A 22,491-nucleotide genomic window follows, 5' to 3' on the forward strand; every position below is an offset into this window, starting at 1 on the left:
ATTTGAATTTGTTGTTCATTTCTTCCAACGTTTTCTTTGACTTTTCGTAAAGCACTCTGAAATTACAGCAGCTGTTTAAAAATGTGCTATAAAAGTAAATCTTGTAGATGGGAAAAATTACAGCACCACAGTATATATGAATTGTTGAAACAATTCTTGTTAAGAAAAAAATATAAGCGACTTTAGAGAGAGGTTTTTTAAAACGTCAGTTTGAATAGAGTTTCTCCAAATGTCATCTTTTAAACCTGATGCTAAAAAAACAGATTTATTGCATGGTCTGTGCCAGTCTTCTGAAACATGTATTAAAAAAAAAACACTTCCTGCAAAACAACTGTAAAGTACAGTGCTGGAGATGCTGTGTATTTAGGGATGCAATTTACTTGTAAGGTGAACAGCTAACCTGAATTATCGCTGTAATGCCCAATAGTCTGAAATGAATGCGTATCAAGTCAGAAACTCAGTTTCTCAGATTAACCTTTGACTGCAATTATATAAAATTGTTGTTTTGTCATATCATTTTACAAAAAGCTTTTTAAACCACACATAAAGTAAGATAAAATTGTATTTAGCTCCAATGTTGCACTAACAGTATAGAGGTTTTCCATCAGGCTAAATAAAAATAGTTAAATACACATCATTTTTTTAAATAAAGGTAAAAGTTTCCTTAAAATGCAACACTGTAAACCTCATCTTATGATCCATCATTCAAATATGAGTGTTTCCCAAACCCCGAAGTAACACAAAAAACCCTTCCTAATTGATGAGCTCCCTGACCAAAGTGCTATAAACCGGACACTTGTAGATTCAAGATTCAAGAGTATTTATTGTCATTTCATCCATATACAGTAATACAGCATACAGTTAAACGAAACAATGTTCCTCCAGGATCATGGTGCTACATAAAACAGTGCCAACTTTGTAGTGCCAACTCTAACGATAGACAGTGATCGCCAGAAAAGTTTATTAAATTCAAATCATGACCCTAAGATTTACACTTGACTTGGTGATATGGAGTAATACATTATCTAAGTTAAATAACTGGATTGTATCTGGTACTCATTCATTCTCCCATCCTCTTACAGTCAGGCTGCAATCATCAATGACTTTTTATTTGTGGTGAGGCAGTCTGGGAGCAGCCACAATGTCTTCATCTGGGCCAGTTCGACATTGTTTCACAGAAAAGGCAAGACATTATGAGTTGGGTGGATGGTCGATAATTATTAGGAGTAGAGCTGACAGTGGCTCATCTTTTGCGACCCATCACGCCTTTGACTCGCGACCCATAACTTGCAGTGCATTTTCCGGGCTCCAGATGCAGCGTCAGCAGATGAGGCTATGATGAATGTATAGGCCTCTTGCTAACTGGCACTGCATTGTTAGCTGCCAAACTAGTTCTCATTGTCACATGCAGCAATCTTGCAAGTTTTCCTCTTTGTTTTAAATTTTATTAGTATTTTTTCTTATGAACTGTACGTTTACTTTATATATTCTCTGCAACTTTGTATTCCTTCAGGAACATGTGCAATAAGACTGAAGAATAAAACGAGTTTTGGTTTGTCGAATTTAATCTTTGTCATTTAAATGGATAACTGCAATGAAATCCCATTGTCCATAAAATGATGTTGGTTCATTACACACTTTGTAACCTTAATGCAATTACCATTCATTCATAAACAGCAGGAAGACATACATTGCAACGGCAATCAATTGTCACAGTATTAATACTGTGCGTGTTGTGCGACTGCAACTCCAAAAACCAAGGTCAGCCTGAGCCAGTGTTGCCAGAGCCGACTAGTCGTGTCACTGTCGGAACGCTGCAGTTGCCGAGCTTCGTGAGCAATGAATTTTGCAATGTAGACATACTGGCATATTTAAAAAAAATCGAATAACGGAGGCAAAATGCTCACGAAGGAGACCACCTCCTTTGCAAGGTCAGTATCAATTAGGGAAATCAAATGTTCCTTTTTTCTGTCCCACATCAGTCGAATCAGCGCATCGAGACTCTCCATAATTGATAAAAGCATTTCGCTCAAGCTACGGCATGACCTTGTTTCTCCCCCATGTATAAGGCTTTTTGGCAGGTTGGACTGCATGTCCGACGCCTGCTTTGTATATCTGACCAGTTCATGGGAATAGCTGTTCAATTGGCATATGTCGGGGTTCACAGAGATACCTTTTTTCCAGACAGTGTCAACAGAAGTATTTAGCCAGTGACATGCGCAATCAATGTGAGTTTTTGGAGCAGTTGCAGCCACAACTTTGTTGGTCGTGTAAAGTGTATAATCCAAACTCAATCCAAGTTCTGTGAGTGCAGTGTCAATTAAGTTCTTTGTGCTCTCTGCAAAATACCCACATTTATACATTGCATGATGCAGCACCCATTATTCACCTAAAACACAGTTAAATCCCTATAAGAATTCTTGTTGATGTCATCAGGCACTATATCTGTGCAGACCAATACGGCTTTATGGATAGGACTAGTCATAACTTGTTTCTTTATCTCCCGCTGACACTGCTTCAACACAGTTAAATCCCTATAAGAATTCTTGTTGATGTCATCAGGCACTATATCTGTGCAGACCAATACGGCTTTATGGATAGGACTAGTCATAACTTGTTTCTTTATCTCCTGCTGACACTGCTTCATTTTTTGGAAGACTGCGTCCATACAATATATCGTCAGCTCTTATGTTTCCATACTTACTGCCAATTAAAATCATTTACACAGTAAATGATTTCAACCCAGAACTCTCAACAATAGAGAGCGATAATCCGGCCTCAACAACTAGACACACTTCAGCACTCTTCACAGCAGCTCTGTCCCCTTATGAAATATTTGTACCAGGAACCATTCTCATGAACCGATCAATTGGCTTTTGCCTTCCTCTGGTGGCAGCACATGATCTGTCATATTTTTTGTCCCATACTTGTTAATCGATCCGTCATCCTACCTTGACTCAAACAGTACGCAGTTCGAAAAGTTCACACAGGCCGCCCAGCCAAACATCTGCTCACTGTTTGCAGTTTCATCCAGTCTGAACGTTTTCCAACATTCGGTTTTGCCATCAGCGTTTTCTTTTCAGAACAACAGAACCATTTTATATCGCATTACACAAACTGTACGGTGTCCACGACTAACATGTTATACAGTAATTTTTAGTCCTCTTGACTGATATTTCACTACTTTTATGCAGCTAAAGTGAAGATTTGTATTGCTACAACGATCAACAATATGAGGTCACGTGCACGTCATATTATGTAAATGCAGAAGTAAAGTTAATTAATTGGTCAATCATCCTAGAGATAAGGTAAGTAAGTAGGACTAATAATTCTCCTTGAGATTAATAAAGTTATCTATCTATCTATCTATCTATCTATCTATCTATCTATCTATCTATCTAATTCTGCAGCTATTTTCGTTTTATTACATTACAGTGACAAGGGACGAAAAAAACTTAGAATTAGCATTATATTAAAATTTCGAAGTGGGTCACGGACACTGACCCGTAACCCACATGACCTATCCGATATTGTTGACCCATTTGAAACATGACCAGTTGACCCATTGTCGGCTCTGATTAATTGACAACAGGTTACTGCTTTGTGCATACCTGTTGAGTTTTACAGTTAACTCCCACATTGTGGCAATACAGAAAAGAATCAAACTGTGCTGTCAAACGCAATACAGGTCTATGGAAAATGCACTTTTATGTTTTCATAAAATCTGAACCCGAGCGGTGTTTTGCTATTGGACTTCTGTACTCGTCACGGATTGTCCATAACAAACACCAGGTTCAAGCATAGGGGTGTTGATATGTGCACTTGGCACCAGGACACCCTAGGCCTCAGTTCGATGATCGATTTTGTGGTCGTGTCGTCAGATTTGCGGCCATATGTCTTGGACACTTGGGCGAACAGAGGGGCAGAGCTGTCAACTGATCACCACCTGGTGGTGAGTAGGCTTCGATGGTGGGGGAGGATGCTGGTCAGGCCTGGTAGGCCCAAACGTGTTGTGAGGGTCTGCTGGGAACTTCTGGCAGAGTCCCCTGTCAGAAGTAGCTTCAACTCCCACCTCCGGCAGAACTTCGACCACGTCCCAAAGGGGATGGGGGACATTGAGTCCGAATGTCCCATGTTCCGTGCCTCTATTGTTGAGGTGGCTGACCGGAGCTGTGGCCGTAAGGTGGTCGGTGCCTGTTGTGGAGGCAATCCCCGAACCCGTTGGTGGACACCGAATGTGAAGGATGCCGTCAAGCTGAAGGAGTCCTACGGGACCCTTTTGTCCTGTGGGACTCTCGAGGCAGCTAATAGGTACCGGCAGGTCAAGCGGAATGCAGCTTCGGTGGTTGCTGAGGCAAAAACTCGGGTGTGGGAGGAGTTTGAGGAGGCCATGGAGAACGACTTTCGGATGGCTTTGAGGAGATTCTGGTCCACCATGCAGCGTCTCAGGAGGGGGAAACAGTGCAGTGTCAACACTGTATATGGTGGGGATGGTGCGCTGCTAACCTCGACTCGGGACGTTGTGGGGAGTACTTCGAAGACCTCCTCAATCCCACTAACATGCCTTCCAATGAGGAAGCAGAGCCTGGGGACTCGGAGGTGGGCTCCCCCATCTCTGGAACTGAGGTCACCGAGGTGGTCAAAAAACTCCTTGTTGGCAAGCCCCCGGGGGTGGATGAGATACGCCTGGAGTTCCTCAAGGCTCTGGATGTTGTAGGGCTGTCTTGGTTGACACGTCTCTACAACATCGCATGGACATCAGGGACAGTGCCTCTGGATTGGCAGACCGGGGTGGTGGTCCCCCTCTTTAAGAAGGGGGATCGGAGGGTGTGTTCCAACTACAGAGGGATCACACTCCTCAGCCATCCTGGAAAAGTCTATTTGGGGGTCCTGGAGAGGAGGGTCCGTCGGATAGTCGAATCTTGGATTCAGGAGGAACAGTGTGGTTTTCATCCTGGTCGCGGAATAGTGGACCAGCTCTAAACCCTTAGCAGGGTCCTGGAGGGTGCATGGGAGTTGGCCCAACCAGTCTACATGTGTTTTGTGGACTTGGAAAAGGCATTCGACCGTGTCCCTGGGGGAATCCTGTGGGGGGTGCTCCGGGAGTGTGGGTTACCGGACCCCCGATAAGGGCTGTTCGGTCCCTGTATAACTGGTGTCAGAGCTTGGTCCGCATTGCCGGCAGTAAGTTGAACCCATTTCCAGTGAGAGTTGGACTCCGTCAGGGCTGCCCTTTGTCATCGATTCAGTTCATAACTTTTATGGACAGAATTTCTAAGCGCACCAGGGTGTTGAGGGGGTCCGGTTTGCAGATGATGTTGTCCTGTTTGCTTCATCAGGCCGTGATGTTCAGCTCTCTCTGGTTGGCTCGCAGCTGAGTGTGAAGTGGCTGGGATGGGAATCAGCACCTTCAAATCCGAGACCATGGTCCTCAGCCGGAAAAGGGTGTAGTGCCCTCTCAGGGTTGGGAGCGAGATCCTGCCCCAAGTGGAGGAGTTCAAGTATCTCGGGGTCTTGTTCATGAGTGAGGCAAGAATGGAGTGTGAGATCGACAGGTGGATCGGTGCAGCGTCCGCAGTGATGTGGGCTCTGCATCGGTCTGTCATGGTGAAAAAGGAGCTAAGCCGTAAGGCAAAGCTGTCAATTTACCAGTTGGTCTATGTTCCTACCCTCACCTATGGTCATGAGCTATGGGTAGTGACCGAAAGAATGAGATTGCGAATACAAGCGGCTGAAATGAGTTTCCTCCGCAGGGTGTCCGGGCTTTCCCTTAAAGATAGTGTGAGAAGCTCATCCAGGAGGGGCTCAGAGTAGAGCCGCTGCTCCTCCGCATCGAGAGGAGTCAGATGAGGTGGTTCGGGCATCTGATCAGGATGCCTCCTGGACGCCTCCCTGGTGAGGTGTTCTGGGCACATCCAACCGGGAGGAGGCCCCCGGGGAAGTCCCAGGACACGCTGGAGGGACTATGTGTCCCGGCTGGCCTGGGAACGCCTCGGGATTCCCCAGGAAGAGCTAGAAGAAGTGGGAAGTCTGGGCATCTCTGCTCAAGCTGCTGCCCCCGCGACCCGATATCGGATAAGCAGAAGAGGATGGATGGATGGATGTTTTCATAAATCATTAGGATTCATTACATGTTTTTATTAGCATTGCTGTTAAAGCAGGTACACCTTTACCCAAAGAAGAAGGGATGGAGGTTGGAAATGTCAAAATTCCCAGTCTTTAGAGCAAATGGGGTATACCAGGGCTGATGTGGGGGCTAGACAGGCCATCATTACTATTGTTTTGACATCTATATATAGATATAAAATCCAACAATTGTCTGTCTGTATGTATGTCTGTGAGTGAGTCTGCTTTTCAGGAGAGAACTACTTAACGGATTTAGATCGGTTTTTTTTTTCTATAATTTGCTTGAACATTCCCGTTGATTTTGCGACTTCACACTAAGTATCATAGTTTGCTTGCAATACTGACTTATTTGCACAAATCCGAGAGTCAGGCTGAGGGCCGAGGGGAGCGTAAAGCGCCAGCCCCAGTTCAACTCGGTCTACCTCTCGCCACGTGTTGGAGCGTACCTTGCCTCCGCTTAGCTAGCAATACCTGTTTGTTCAACTGACATTATCATGTACAGATTGTTAAGGAGTAACTTTTGATGTTTTTGAGAGAGAGAGAGAGAGAGATCAGAGCCACGTGTGTTTTCTTAGGTAGTTGCTACTTGACAGAAATATCAAGGCCAAGTGCTTTTCTTCTGTGGAAGAAAAAAAAAAACCCAGGAAGACAGGACAAGTTCAATCATTTAAATAAGATTTTTATTCAGTCACAGATGAGTAGCTAGGTTCTACATTGCAAGGCAGAAGAGCAAAGATACATTTTTTTTATTGATTTTTCATAATTTCTTCATCCTCCCCCTTCCCCATATTTCTTAAAAATAAACATAATATTGTTTACTTAAGCATTTTATTTTAGTACGCTAATGGAGCATCTGTTCTTATTTTTTTCACTGATCAGATAGACACTAAAGAAGGAAAGGTCAGCTCTCTTGTGTCAAATAGACGTGTTCCTAAGAAACTGGAAATTTTCCTGGGTCAGCTTACTGCACCCTGACTTATGACAGACGCCTGTATGAATAACCTGCCATTATAGCAAAACTGCTTTGTCAGCTGTTAGTAGCTTGCAAGCAGTTAATTTTTCTTTCACACTTCTCACACGGGGAACTGTCCCCTCAGAGATCAACACAATCAGATAAAGTGCCAACATTTAAATTTGGAGTGTACCTACCTTCCGCTTGGCCAGAACTACATTTTTTTATTGATATTTAAAGTTTGTCCTGTTTCAATAATATGTGGGCCGAGCCGCGGGGCACAGCTAGTAATTAATAATACTACATTTGTTGTGGCAAAGGACGTGCCACTCCAGTTTAGATCAGGGTTTATTGACACACATGAAGCAGACCATGATATCATCCTTGCAGGGGGTTATATACCTTGTTTAAGCAAGCTTGTTGGATCCTCGCACTTACACAGTCTAAAACACGGTTAAGTAGTCTCTGTTACACAATATTTTATGCCCTGCCAAAATTGCTTGTCCAGCACCCTGGATGCAGCTCTGCTACCACATGACTCCGCCTTCTTCCGTTTGCCTTCATGACCTTTGTCTGAGTTCAGTGAGCACATCTTATTCTTTTTTTTTTTTTTTGGAGAACATGTTAGTATTTATTATTCATTATTCTAAATATGTTATATTTTAAAATGCACACTTCCCAAACTCAAAGTGCTTTAATTATTTTGTCCATCAGTCTCCACTTAAAAGACTTAGAAGTAAAATGAAATTAAATTATCTTTCCCAATGTGAGAAATAAATTCATTTAGCAAAGTCCAAATTGGTGTGAAAAAACTGAATGTATAGTGGCATTTATTTTATCATCTTCCTCAAGAGTTAAGAGCTGGTCATAAGAATTCAAAATATACCAAGCTCAATTTACAAACTGCATCCAGGTTGTACCTAAAAAGACTGTAAAATTAAATTGTGAAGTGCAGACATTCATTTTGTTTGCTACGTCACCCCACTTTCATTTCTTCTTGCTATTATAAAGGCTGCAGAGTGCCTTAGTGAACAATATTCTGTGTAATTCTTTTCTTTCTAATTCATACTACATTTCATAATTGAAGAAGCAAAAACCATACCATTAAGAAAGTATTCTCAATCGGTTATTTTTTGTCTCTTAAGTCAGCCATTTTTGCTCAGCCACATTTGTGGCAGAGTTAAGGCAGAAGTACTTTGTACTCACATGGACAATGTCTGATGAAAAGGATTTTTTGAAACACTTGGAAAAGTAGAATGTAAGATGTATACATTGTAAAGTTGTTTAGTCATCCCTAAGACATACCATTTTGAGGAAAGAATTGCTTAGGATGCTTAATATTTCTTACTTGGTGTTTGTATCTTTTAAGGAGTGTTGGCTGCATGGGTTGAGATGGTGTGTCTGCTTTTTTTTGCACATGAATGTTATATATTGTGATGGATAGCTGGCACCCTTACCCGGCTGGGAGGCCATCATAGTGGAAGGACCAGGCGGAGCAGATGTACACAGGCCACTACGGGATGCTATATGGCAGCCCCCCTGGGTTGCAGCGACACTTCAGATTCCTGCAGGGTTCCACAGGAGCTAGAGTTTGGAACAACCATGTTGGGTTCTAGGGATGCCGCCAGGGGGAGCTGCGGAAGCTGCAGAACCCCACTTTGGGCTTTCACCACACCTGAGAGTAATTCCAGACCTTGCTAACGAGCCACCTGAAGCACTCCCAGGTGCAGCATAAAGGGAGCGGCATGCCTTTATTCCAGAAAACAGAGTCAAGAGGAAGATGAGGATGATGATGAAACTTGCCGGAGGAGGAGTGGAGGCAGAAGGAGTGACAGAGACAAAGAAAAAAAAAAGTACTGTGCTTGGTGCTGCATTTGGGCCTGGTGTCTGTTGTGTCGAGTGTTGAAGAACCAGTTTGCTCCCTGGTGGTCAATATATATTTTTAAATACTAACTGAATGCCAATTTTAAGGTTATAGGTGAAATGATGACAGAAGGCAGACTACAATTTTGCAGTATATTTTAACAGGCTGGAAGTTGTAGATTTGCCCCTACTGTAATGAGAATCAAGGTTTTTGTAATCAACCTGCTTTGAAATATTCAAAAGGGTCCCAATAATTGATAACTGGTTTTAGACATTTCCTTTTTAGTTGATATCATTTGATTGTGTGTTGCTCTGTATTAAACAATTGAGTGTCTACAGACTAAAGCTGCTTCACTGCCCACTTTTTTTTTCCCCCAGACAATATTGTATATGATAATCCTAAAATGTATGGCCAAAAATGACTACCACAACTAATTGCAGTAATGTCACAATAACAGTAATACAAATATTCAGAAATGTATTTCAAAGGTAATGTAAAATACTTCTACACACAAATCTAATGCTATCAATCATAATCAAACAGCTTTTACACCTGAAACTGTCATCATCTTTTAAATGTGTTCATATTCCTCTCGTTTATTGGTTTTATTGTCTTTGCCGATTCTATGATCCCCACATAGATTTCAATCGTCCCATGTTTGTTAACACACTTGGCTTCAATGTTCTAATCTTTCATTAGTTGAAACATTCACAGCAAGTAAAATGTTTCCCGTCTGACTGATAATTCACCATGGTTTATAGAGACTGAGGTAGTAGAACAATGTTTTATGTCTGACGTGTTTATTCGATAAAGAAACTAATTTCATTTAACAGGACTCTCAAAGGCTCCAAGAAGATGAAATCAGAAAAAAACATAACTTTCTCAATTCTTTTTATTGCTCACTTTGATTAGAGGAAACTAATTTTGCTTTTATTATATTAATTTTGTTTGGCTGTGTGATCCTATTCAGTTTTGTCCCATGTGAACTTTTTGATGTGTTAATATTTGGCTGTGCCGTGTGAATCTCTTCCCACATTCAATACAACAGTATGGCTTCTCATTAGTGTGAGTCATCAGATGTCTTTGAAGAGTACCATTGCGGGCAAATCCTCTTCCACATTCAGTGCAGCGAAATGGCTTTTCTCCAGTGTGAATTTTCTGGTGTTTTTGAGCATCACCTCTCCAAGAGAACCGAAGTCCACATTCAGGACAGCTATATGGCTTCTCTCCTGTATGTATTCTCATGTGAAGACGAAGATATCTTTTTTTGTGAAATCTATAACCACATTCTGTACAGCCAAAGGGCTTTTCTCCAGTGTGAATTCTTTGGTGTTCATGAAGAGTTGTCTTGTCTTTATACCTATTTCCACATTCCCTACAGCAATATGGTTTCTCGTCAGTGTGAGTTCTCAGGTGTCTTCCAAGATGGTGTTTGTTTAAGAATTGTTTCCCACATTTATTACATTTAAACTTTTCCTTATCAGCGTGGATTCTCTGGTGTTCTGGATGAGATTTCTCCTCTTTGTACATGTTTTCACAGTCTGAATCACAGTATGTTTTCTTTCCAGGTTGATTTCTAGAATGTGTAACACAACAATGTTCATTCAAGGACTTCTTCCCACATTTTTCACAACACAATTTGCTCTGACCAGTGTGAATTCTGCAATGTCGTTCAAGACATGCTTTGTTGATAAACTTTGCTCCACAATCAGTACAGCAGTATTGCTTTTCATTGTGAATTGTCTGGTGGGTTTCAAGTGTGACCTTCTGTTTGAAGCTCATGCCACATTCACTACAGCGGTATGGGTTTAGTGCAGGTGGCATATTTCCACATTCATCATGTAAATACGACTTCTTCCGTAAATGAATTTTCTGGTGACACCGGAGAGATTTCTTCTCAGTGAATTTCTTTCCACACTGATTGCAGCAATAGACTTTGTTTCCAGAGTGGAGTAATAGGTGAATCTGAAGAACACACTTCTGGTTGAAACCTTTTCCACATTTAGCACAACAAAATGTCTTGTCTCTAGTATGAACTTGGAGGTGTCGTGTGAGATTAAATTTGCAAGTGAATTTTTTCCTACACTTAGTACATATGAATTTTTTTTTTTTCATGGTGATTCTTCTACAGCTCTTTGTAGACAGTGACCCGTTGTCTCTCTTATCCGTCATTGTTCTACTACTCACTGGAAACACTGAATATACCCGAGTGGAACTTGGACTTTCCAGTTTATCGGGAATTTCTCCATATTCTGGAAAACAGGAGGAGGGCAGTACAATTTGGATAGTCTGCATATTTCCATCAACATATTTCCAGTGTGCACATCCTAGAAAGCGAAAGAAAAATAAAAACATATTAAAAATACTGCAGGGAGAAGAGTGACGGGTATGGTATAGTTTAAGTCTTCAGTAGATATTTACTAAAAGGAATATACAGTTAGGTCCATAAATATTTGGACAGGGACAACTTTCTTCTAATTTTGGTTCTGTACATTTCCACAATGAATTTTAAATGAAACAACTCAGATGCAGTTGAAGTGCAGACTTTCAGTTTTAATTCAGTGGGGTGAACAAAACGATTGCATAAAAATGTGATGCAACTAAAGCATTTTTTTAACACAATCCCTTCATTTCAGGGGCTCAAAAGTAATTGGACAAATTAAATAACTGGAAATAAAATGTTCATTTCTAATACTTGGGTTTTCATTTCTAATACTTGGTTGAAAACCCTTTGCTGACAATGACAGCCTGAAGTCTTGAACTCATGGACAGCACCAGATGCTGGGTTTCCTCCTTTTTTTTTTTTTTTTTTTTTTTTTCAAATTTTAAATATTTTTATTTTATTAATTTTCATTGTAGTCATTCCATACAAACAGATCAATTTATAACCCAACAAATTTGAAAACAAATCAAACCCCACCCCTGAGAAGGAGAGCTTAGCTAAAGGAAAATTTCTTTAAGCTTTTTAATAAGGCAACATTAGACAAAAGAAGGGGAGAAGTAAATATCTATATAAATAAGAGATGGAGAAGGGAGTTAAATGCAATAATAGTTATTTCTCTTATTCTAAAATAATATTGATTAAATCCTGCCATGTTTTGAAAAAATTTTGTACAGATCCTCTAACTGAAAATTTTATTTTTTCCAATTTCAAATAATATAAAACATCGGTTTCCCACTGACTTATAAGAGGAGAATTAGGATTCTTCCAATTTAACAAAATAAGTCTGCGTGCCAAGAGTGTAGTGAATGCAATCACCGTTTGCTTGTCCTTCTCCAATTCCAGTCCATCTGGAAGGACACCAAACACAGCTGTTAATGGGTTAGGAGGGATTGTGATACTAAGGCTGTCTGAGAGGCACTTAAAAATTTTTGTCCAAAATGATGTTAGTTTGGTGCAGGCCCAGAACATGTGACCCAGTGAGGCAGGAGCTTGGTTGCAGCGCTCGCAGGTTGGATCCTGGCCTGGAAACATTTTGGACAGTTTTAAGCGAGACAGATGAGCTCGATATATAATTTTTAGTTGAATAATTCTATGCTTTGCGCATATAGAACTCGAGTGAATTCTCTGCTTTGCTACCTTCCACTCCTTTTCTGATATATTGATTAAGAGATCTTCTTCCCAATGTCCTCTTGGGTCTTTGAAAGGTAGGGACTCTAATAAGATTTTATATATTGCGGAAATAGTGTTTGTTTCCTCGGAATTGAGCAGTATTTTTTCCAGCATTGTGGAGGGTGCAAGGTGGGGGAAGTCGGGCAATTTCTGTTTAACAAAATTTCTAATTTGAAGATAGTAAAAGAAATGTGTAGCTGGGAGGTTGAATTTTGAACGTAATTGTTCAAAAGATGTAAATATGTTGTCTATATAAAGATCTCTGAGCATTTTAATCCCAAAACTTTTCCAGGTATTAAAAACTGGATATACTTGCGAAGGTTGAAAGAGGTGGTTCCCTTGCAGAGGTGCCACTGATAAAAGACTTTCCATCTTAAAATGCTTCCTAATTTGGTTCCATATTCTGAGTGAGTAAAGCACAATTGGGTTATTAGTATATTTGCGATAACTTTCATTTATTGGAGAGCAGAGCAGGGAATATAAAGAATTACTACAGGATTTTACTTCTATTGCAGACCAAGCCTGGGTATGTGCATTTATTTGTGTCCAGGTTTTTATGGCTTGTATGTTTGCTGCCCAGTAATAAAACTGAAAATTAGGTAAAGCCATGCCACCTTCTGCCTGAGGTCTTTGTAGGGTCGCTCTTCGGATACGTGGGTGTTTTGAGTTCCAAATGAATGAGGTTATTATTGAATCTAACTGTTTAAAAAACGATTTATTGATATATATTGAAATGTTTTGAAATAAAAAGAGAAGTTTAGGAAGGATATTCATCTTAACAATGTTAATTCTTCCGGCTAGAGTGAGATGAAGGGTTGACCATCTATGCAAGTCTTGCTTAATTTTTTCCATACAGACGCCAAAATTTTGTTGATAAAGAGCTTTATGTTTACTTGTGATATTTACGCCTAGGTATTTAAACTGATCTGATATGGTAAAAGGTAGGGTGTCTAATCTAATATTATATGCTTGTGAGTTCACTGGAAAGAGTATACTTTTATTCAGATTAATTCTAAGACCAGATATCTTTTGAAATTCTGTTAGTGCTGTTAAAACAGCAGGGACAGTGTTTTCTGGGTCCGATATATATAAGACCATATCATCTGCATATAGAGAAATTTTCTGTTCCAGTCCTTCTCTGACAATCCCCTTTATCTGATGAAAATTTCGGCAGCGAACCGCCAGTGGTTCAATAGCTATTGCAAACAACAGTGGCGACAAGGGACATCCTTGTCTGGTACCACGTTCTAGTTTAAAGTAGTCTGAGCAAATTTTATTAATACAAACTGAAGCTTCTGGACTGGTATACAGTAATTTGATCCAAGCACAAATATTCGGGCCAAACCCAAATTTCTCCAGTGCAGTGAAAAGGTAATTCCATTCGATCATGTCAAATGCCTTTTCTGCGTCTAATGATAGTAATATCTCTGGGGTGTTTGATTTTGCTGGTGAATATATAACATTAAACAAGCGTCGGAGATTTGAAGATAGATTTCGGCCTTTAATAAATCCAGTTTGATCTTGTGATATTACCGAGGGCAGCACTTTCTCCATCCTTCTAGCTAGGATTTTTGAGAGTATCTTAACATCATTATTCAGGAGTGAAATTGGTCTATATGATGCACATTGTAACAAGTCCTTATTTTGTTTAGGAAAGACGGTGATTAATGCTTGTCGAAATGTTTGAGGTAGTATTTGGTGGTCTTTAGCTTCTGTAAATGTTACCAATAAGAGTGGAGCTAGCTGAGTGGAGAATTTCTTATAAAACTCTACGGGGTAACCATGAGGGCCTGATGATTTCTCGCTTTGTAGTGACTTTATAGCGTCTAGTAATTCTGTTAGCGTTAGAGGTTTATCCAGTTCCTCAGCACTTAAAGCATCTATTTGTGGTATTTGTAAATTATCCAGAAATGCATTAGATTGCGTGTTGTCTTCTTTGGGCTCAGTGGAATATAAAGACTTATAGTAATCTCTAAATGTGTGCATTATTTTATTATGGTCGATGATTTCTTCTCCATTCTTGTTGGTGATTACTGGTATTGCATTGTGAACTTCTTGTTTATGAATTTGTTGAGCTAAAAGCTTATTAGCTTTTTCTCCGTGTTCATAGTAATGCTGTCTAGACTTATAAATAAGTTGTTCAGTTTCTTTAGTTGTTAAGATGTTAAGTTCTGTATGCAGGGCCTGCCTTTTCCTGTGAAGAGCTTCACTTGGACGCCTGGCTTGTTCTTCATCTATTCTAGTAATTTCATTTCTTAGCTCTGACACTTTCTTGGTTTCTAATTTATTTCTATGGGAAAGATATGAAATAATCTGGCCTCTTAAGAAGGCCTTTAGAGTTTCCCAGAGTGTTCCTGCAGAAACCTCTGTGGACGTGTTTGTCTCTAGGAAGAAGCTGATTTGTTTGGATATAAATTCTGTGCAGTTCTCGTCTGCCAATAAAAGAGGGTTAAGACGCCATCTGCGAGGTGAGTATGAGGGGCTTATTGATTTTAGCTCCAAGACTAGAGGGGCATGGTCAGAGATAACAATTGTGTCATATTTGCATGATTTAATTGTAGGCAGGAAATTATTATCTATAAAAAAATAATCAATTCTTGAGTAGCTATAATGCACTGGTGAGTAGAACGAATATGTTCTTGAGTTTGGGTTAAGAAACCTCCAGGGGTCTGATAAGTTGTGATCATTTAAAAACTGTGTAATTATCTTTGCAGTTTCCTCCTTTTTAATGCTCTGCCAGGCCTTTACTGCAGCGGCTTTCAGTTGCTGTTTGTTTGTGGGCCTTTCTGTCTGAAGTTTAGTCTTCAACAAGTGAAATGCATGCTCAATTGGGTTAAGATCATGTGACTGACTTGGCCATTCAAGAATTTTCCACTTCTTTGCTTTATTAAACTCCTGGGTTGCTTTGGCTGTATGTTTTGGGTCATTGTCCATCTGTATCATGAAATGCTGCCCAATCAATTTGACTGCATTTAGCTGGATTTGAGCAGACAGTATGTCTCTGAACACCTCAGAATTCATTCGGCTGCTTCTGTCCTGTGTCACATCATCAATAAACACTAGTGTCCCAGTGCCACTGGCAGCCATGCACACCCAAGCCATCACACTGCCTCCACCGTGTTTTACAGATAATGTGGTATGCTTTGGATAATGAGCTGTTCCACGCCTTCTCCATACTTTTTTCTTGCCATCATTCTGGTAGAGGTTGATCTTGGTTTCATCTGTTCAAAGAATGTTTTTCCAGAACTGTGCTGGCTTTTTTAGATGTTCTTTAGCAAAGTCCAATCTAGCCTTTCTATTCTTGAGGCTTATGAGTGGCTTGCACCTTGCAGTACACCCTCTGTATGTACTTTCATGCAGTCTTATCTTTATGTTAGACTTAGATATCGTTATGCCTACCCCCTGGAGAGTGTTGTTCACTTGGTTGGCTGTTGTGAAGGGGTTTCTCTTCACCATGGTAATGATTCTGCAATCATCCACCACTGTTGTCTTCCATGGACGTCCAGGTCTTTTTGCGTTGCTGAGTTCACCAGTGCTTGCTTTCTTTCTCAGGATGTACCAAACTGTAGATTTTGCCACTCGTAATATTGCAGCAATTTCTCTGATGGTTTTTTTCTGTTCACGCAGCTTAAGGATGGCTTCTTCATCTGCATGGAGAGCTACTTTGACCGCATGTTGTCTGTTCACAGCAAAATCTTCCACATGCAAGCACCACACCTCAAATCAACTCCAGGCCTTTTATCTTCTTAATTGATAATGACATAACGACGGACTTGCCCACACCTGCCCATGAAATAGCCTTTGAGTCAATTGTCCAATTACTTTTGAGCCCCTGAAATGAAGGGATTGTGTTAAAAAAATGCTTTAGTTGCCTCACATTTTTATGCAATCGTTTTGTTCACCCCAGTGAATTAAAACTGAAAGTCTGCACTTCAACTGCATCTGAGTTGTTTCATTTAAAATTCATTGTGTTAATGTACAGAACCAAAATTAGAAAAAAGTTGTCTCTGTCCAAATAGTTATGGACCTAACTGTATCTCTCTATTATAAAAAAAATCCTGGAAAGGAAAAGCTGGGTGACGAGACGTGATCTTCTCGGAAGTTCTCGGAAGACATTTAAAAGACCCGCGAGACAAAAAACACTGGCCACGGAGCATCTCATGGGGACAGTAAACATGAGACTTGGTGCCAAGAGATTGTACCAGGGCCGTCTCGCGGGGATATGGAACATGAGATTCTTGCAAGACACGCCCTTCTTATCAAATAAGAGCACAGCCAGCAAAACATTCCATCATGTAAAGCCACGTAGCGCACAAAGATCCTGTGCTCTCAGCACATATAAAGTATATAAGGACAATACGTTCTCGATGAAATGTCAACGACTAAGCAAAGAAGAAAGAGCAGCGCGGAGAAAAGAGACCCAAAAGCGTTGGAGAGAAAAAAAGGTAGATAAGAGATTATGAAAGCAGTGGAATTCGAAAGGCTCAAACAAATGATGGCGCGATACACATGCAGAGAAAGGTACAGAATATGAAAGCAGTAAAATTCGAAAGTATTGCAGCGTCCCAGCCAAGTTGAAGCCTTTTTTGTTTGCACCTCCTTAGCATCCGTTCAGCAGCCCCAGCCCCCATAACAACGCGAGCAGCATTGTACATCCTGAGAAAGAGATTTAACCACGCCTGGGGCCGGAAATAAAGGACAAGTATTGTTTTTAAAGTGTCACGCGAGACAAGGCAGTGAGACATCATTTAAAACAAGTCCACGGACATCCAACCTAGCAGTTGTTGGATTGCTGTTGGCAGACACGCTTCATGTGCTCCCAGCTCTTAAAGCAACAACAAGAGACAAGCAAAATGCGCAGCTCACCAGCAGCAAAAAGTCTACAGATGATCAGACTGCTTCTCCTTAGCGTGCGTTGAGCCAACCTAACCCTCGCCACCCCCTTCACAACGTGAGCGACAGAGATGCAAAGTGGCAAAAGGACAGCTGCTGTACAGGCTTTGAAATGATCGGGCAGCAAGACAAGCAAAACAGGCAGCTCGCCAGTAGCAGAAAGACAGCAGATGATCCGATGGCATCTCCTTAGCGTGCGTTCAGCCGCACCCCCTTCACAACGTGAGCAGCGTTATACGTCCTGAAAGAAAGAGTAGTTACCATGCCCGGGGCTGGAAATAAAGTATTGTTTTTACAAAAGTTTTAAAATAAAAGTGAAAATAATGCATATGTAACAATTCCCATGAAACTAACAATCTCTTATTGTATATCCAGTAAACCAAACCCGGGGGTGGGCGAGCAGAAAAAAAAAAAATAATAAAAAACATTTATAATAATTTAGCATACATGACTTGTAACAATTTAAGCTACTTTTCATGGTTAATTTTATAGCTTGCTGTCTTATCAAGGATGTGCACACCTACCTATCAATTCTAGAATTTGCAGATGCTTCCCTTTTATAAGGTGCAACTGCACTGGATTTTGATGGCTGTTTTATTTATATAATGGTGAAATGAGCACAGTTGTAATGTTTTTCCAACTGACTTTGGTTCTTGCTATTGCCACCACTTCCACCCTTACCATAATGAAAAAGAAAAAAAAAAGTAGAAATGTAGCACCCAGAATTGTTAATTTATAAATATATTTGAATTTTTATTTATTTATAATTTAAATATTCAAACCTTATTTTTTGGCTAATTTGATAACCCTAACTACAACTACTAGTTTTCAACATGCAAACCATTTATATTTACGGACTAATGACTACACGCGAAATTCTACTTTACAACATGTAACAAGTTTAACTTACTTATTACAGGCTCATCTCGGGCATCCTCTTTGTCTCTGCCAGAAGAGGTCTCTTTCTGTTTCCCAATCTCCTTTTCTTTCTGTGATGATTCAGGTTTCTGGGAAGGGCAACATACTTTTATTGTCGATCCCAAATTCTCTTTTCCTTTTTGATGGGCACAAGATTCTCGCTTAATTGTTCTACTTCCTAAAATACTGTCAGATTCAGATGTTTGCTGAAGGAAGAATACAGGGTTATCTACTTCTTTCTGAACTGTCCCATATCCAGTATCACAGTTTTCTTCTTTAATATCCTCACATTTGGCATCACAAACCTCATTGTGGTAACCATGGTCCAAGGCCTCCTCTTTAATGTTCATAAATCTTGAGATGCACTCATATCCGTCACCTAAACTTTCCTCCTTAATGAAGTCATATGTGGAGTTTAGTAATGAGTTGAGCACCACTTTGCCCTTAATTCCTGGTGTGTAGAAGCCCACCTCCTCCACTTTATTACAGCAAGGCAAATCTGACGTCCTCTGTGTGTAATCACTGCAAGTCATTTCTGCGTTATCCAAGTGAAGCAATTTTTTTTAAACTCTGTAGAAACAAAAGAAATGTACACTTTTGTTAAAATGAGAAGATTTGAAGATTAGTTCAGTTTATTTTAGAAAGCCTGTAGGTGGGTGAGGACCAACCGGAAATGTTAAACACATTGGACACTGTGAGGGTGTTTTGGCTAATGCACCCTTTTGGTGTTGTTTGGAAGGCAGAAACAGTGCCTCAGGACTGGCAGGCCCCTACTTTTAAACTCGACTGACATTTGGTTTTGGCTGCAGCACTTTTATGAGTTTACTGCATCAGCAGGAAGTGAATAACTAGTATTTATAAATGCAACACAACTTTGGTGACCCTGAACCCTGGGATTGCATCCAAGCATGAATCACTTAATCACCTTCTGTGACTGTAAAGGATATTTTGAAACCTTTTCTATTCTAAAACCTGAATGACATTATAAGGGGGAGAAAGTTTATTAAAAAAATGTATAATTGTGACTAGTTTAGACCCCCATGCTTTACACATTTAATAATGTGTCCTCAAAATATAATAAGTGTTTCTGAGGTCCCCTGGATTGGGTCACAAGTACTGTTAGCTACATTATCAGACAGTAAAAGGATCCAGACACAGACATTGACACAGAGAGAGAATTTCTTTACTTTAACATGCTACTGCATCAGGTTTGCTTTGAGTTATGTGATTTAACATTGTGGATTCTGTCTGCTTAGTTAGTGATTAACCAGATCTGTTTCTAAGAAGTTACATTTCCCATGCATGTTCTCCCCGATATAGTATCAGTGCATCTGAAAGAGCCAAAATGGTGTATGACCTGTAAAAGAAACTCTTTACTGGGCTGTCTCGAGATAAAGCCTCACCCTAGGCAGCTTGACTACAATACCTACAGGCAGACTTTGACCTATAAAGTTCTCAAAGGAGATCTGGCTTCAAAAGTTTAAAATACTTAGTTAATTGTCCTAAGATATACATAAATACATTATAAAACCAATGGTTTGGGAGAACAGGTCCCACATGAAACCTTTATAAATTAAGAAATGTTTTCTGATTTAACAAAATTAACAAAAATGGGTTTGCCAGAGTAAACAAGTCACAAATATAATCTAATAATCGAAATCCCAAAACAGAAGCAAAAAATTAAAAACCAGAAAAACAATATTCACAGTGTGCACTTTCGAAATGACAATCAGTCACAGTAAATTAACAATAAACAACTGAAGGATCCACTCCCCATCCTCCAAATATATTGGCTAAGGGTCCCTCAATCAATCAGTTATTTTTTTTAGAACTTCTGTAAGAAGCCAAATTTCCCCCAGGGACAAATAAACATTAATCTATCTAAGCAAGCCCTGGAATTTCACGACAGTATCTTCCACACCAACAATTCTGTTTTACTGCCCAACCCCCTAAGTTCTTATTTTATTTTGGATTTTATTTTCTGTTCACTAGGGGTCTTTGCCCCTTGCTCACTTCGCTCGCGAACCCCCGTGTTTGGTTTTCCGGATACATACTTTTAGGATTTTTTTTCTTTGAATTATTACTATTTCATTAGTTTCACTTTTATTTCAGAGCTTCGGTAAAAACAATATTTGGAATCATTCGAGTCCCAACATGCTGAATCTTTTAAATAAGGTCTGTGAGACATGTGTTTAATGACTTTGTACCATAATTCAGGATAGGTTTCTCTGTTTGGAATTTCAGCACAGACAAAGTGATCTACATCATCAGCAGTTAATAATTTTTTTTGCAAAGTAACCAATAAATGCATGTGAGGTAAACCCCGTTTTTGAAATTCTCTGACTTAAACTTCAAAGCCTTACAATATTTACATACTTCTGACATATCACCTATGTCCATATATTCGATCTCTATTCGCCTTTTTGTTATTTCTCCAAGTAATAATTTCTCTTTGTTTGCGCTAATGCAATGTTTACTTTCTTTGTTTTGACACTTTCGTTTATTTCTGCTTTCATATTCTGTATCTTGCTCTGCATGTGTTTCGCGCCTATGTTATGTATTTGGCCCCCTTGTTTTTTAACCTCTTTATGATGTTTTACTTTGTCACAGTGTATTTGGTAAAAGTACCCATGAGGGGTGAGTTTCTCACTAGTGAGTTTATTATGCCTGTTCTGGATTATGTGCTAATCAACTCATGCTTTCAGTCATCCATCAACGATATTTGTTCGATGTGAGCTGCAGACAGTGAGCCAAAAATACAGCTTCTACTAGTGCAGAAACAGAAAGATGTACCAGCAAATTGGAACTACTAGCTGATACAACTTATAAATGCGAATACCAGCTTACACTCACAAACTGATTTTCTGTCCTTGCACAGGCTGATGATTTGAAGCATCGAAGAATACCAAACTGCAAACATCTTTTATGAAAGTGCAGAAAGTATCTGTCCTCTAGTCCATTGCCGAACTCTGCCTATTCTGCCCAGAGGGCAAAAGAAAATGAGAATGACTGGAAGAAAAGACAAAGAGAAAAAGTATAAACAAAGCAAGGGTCTGAACCAAGAGAACAGAAACTGTGAGACAAGAACAAAGTCAAAAAGGATTGCAGAGATCAAAATCAGTAAGAGAACAAACACCAATTAATAAAATACAAGTGAAAGAAGGATTTTGGAATTGGAGTAGTTGGATAAGGAAGTGAACCTAGAATGACCCTTTTATACTGATGAGGAATGACTGACAGGATCACGACATCTGAAGTCATGCCCCTTCTGGGAAAAAGGAAAAAGCTGGCAATTTTGCGCAGCTGAACAAAAAAACAAAATTATGGTGAAAAAAGTCACAAATCAAAATTAACTTTGAATCATAAAAAAATTTTCTTTATCAGAATCCTCTACTCCAGAAACCCCTGTAACCTCATAATCCTGATATAGCCTTGGATAATGGATGCATGTTTGGACCTTGTCGATCAACGCAAGTGACCAAAGCTAGCAAACTATGAACAATACCACCTGCTCAACTAGGAAGTACAATGGCAGCTAATGATTGAGCATGAGCCATATTGGAATAAAGTGGCAGTAGAAATGGAAGAAGCCAAGCAGAAACAGGAGTATCACACACTTTATATCACCCTCCAGATCCTAAGGTGCAAAATTCTGATATATCATTAATGTGTTCCATGTGGCAAAACAGACTATCCCGTCTTGACCCTTTACATATTTTCCTGTTTTCTTTTCATGTGCTTCAATAAAAAAGAAATGATGCGTACAGGTTCAAATGGGACCAGTTTAGCTAGAGAGCTTTGGATCTCTTTGAAATTCAGCAGCAGATAAACATTGAACAGCTGTGATGAGAACATACCATATAGCCTAACAAGTTCATCCATCCTATTTACCTAAATTGTCCAAAATAACATCAAGCTGAACTCTAACGGCCCCTCAAATACTCCATCATGCTACTTAGTAATTTACTGTATTCCATTTGTTTGTAGTTCTTTGCATGAAGAAAAACTTTCAAATATATGTACACAATCTGCCTTTACTAAGTTTCAAACAATGTCCTATGTTCTCGTTCAATTTAATTTTAAGTAACAGTCTCTCTACTGTAATAATTCCCTTCATAATTTTAA

General features: G+C 39.7%; 1 protein-coding gene across 1 annotated transcript; it reads right to left on the reverse strand.

Moving 5' to 3' along the window:
- Positions 1–9,818: 9,818 nt before the first annotated feature.
- Positions 9,819–18,930, reverse strand: LOC114651585 (gastrula zinc finger protein XlCGF57.1-like). Its single transcript, XM_028801410.2, has 2 exons — positions 18,359–18,930; positions 9,819–11,269 (listed from the first exon to the last, which is right to left on the reverse strand). Exons 1-2 carry the CDS (start codon positions 18,897–18,899, stop codon positions 9,909–9,911), a joined length of 1,902 nt encoding a protein of 633 aa, XP_028657243.2. The 5' UTR covers positions 18,900–18,930; the 3' UTR covers positions 9,819–9,908.
- Between the last annotated feature and the right edge of the window lie 3,561 nt (positions 18,931–22,491).

Source organism: Erpetoichthys calabaricus, chromosome 5 (assembly GCF_900747795.2).
Source record: "Erpetoichthys calabaricus chromosome 5, fErpCal1.3, whole genome shotgun sequence".
In the NCBI taxonomy this organism is placed as follows: domain Eukaryota; kingdom Metazoa; phylum Chordata; class Cladistia; order Polypteriformes; family Polypteridae; genus Erpetoichthys; species Erpetoichthys calabaricus.

Excerpts from the sequence above, each read along its gene's own strand:
- LOC114651585 (XM_028801410.2), bottom strand. The coding sequence starts at position 18,899 with ATGACTTGCAGTGATTACACACAGAGGACGTCAGATTTGCCTTGCTGT. Across the intron at positions 11,270-18,358 it reads CCGAGATGAGCCTGTAATAA|GATGTGCACACTGGAAATAT; the intron begins GTAAGTTAAACT and ends TTCGCTTTCTAG.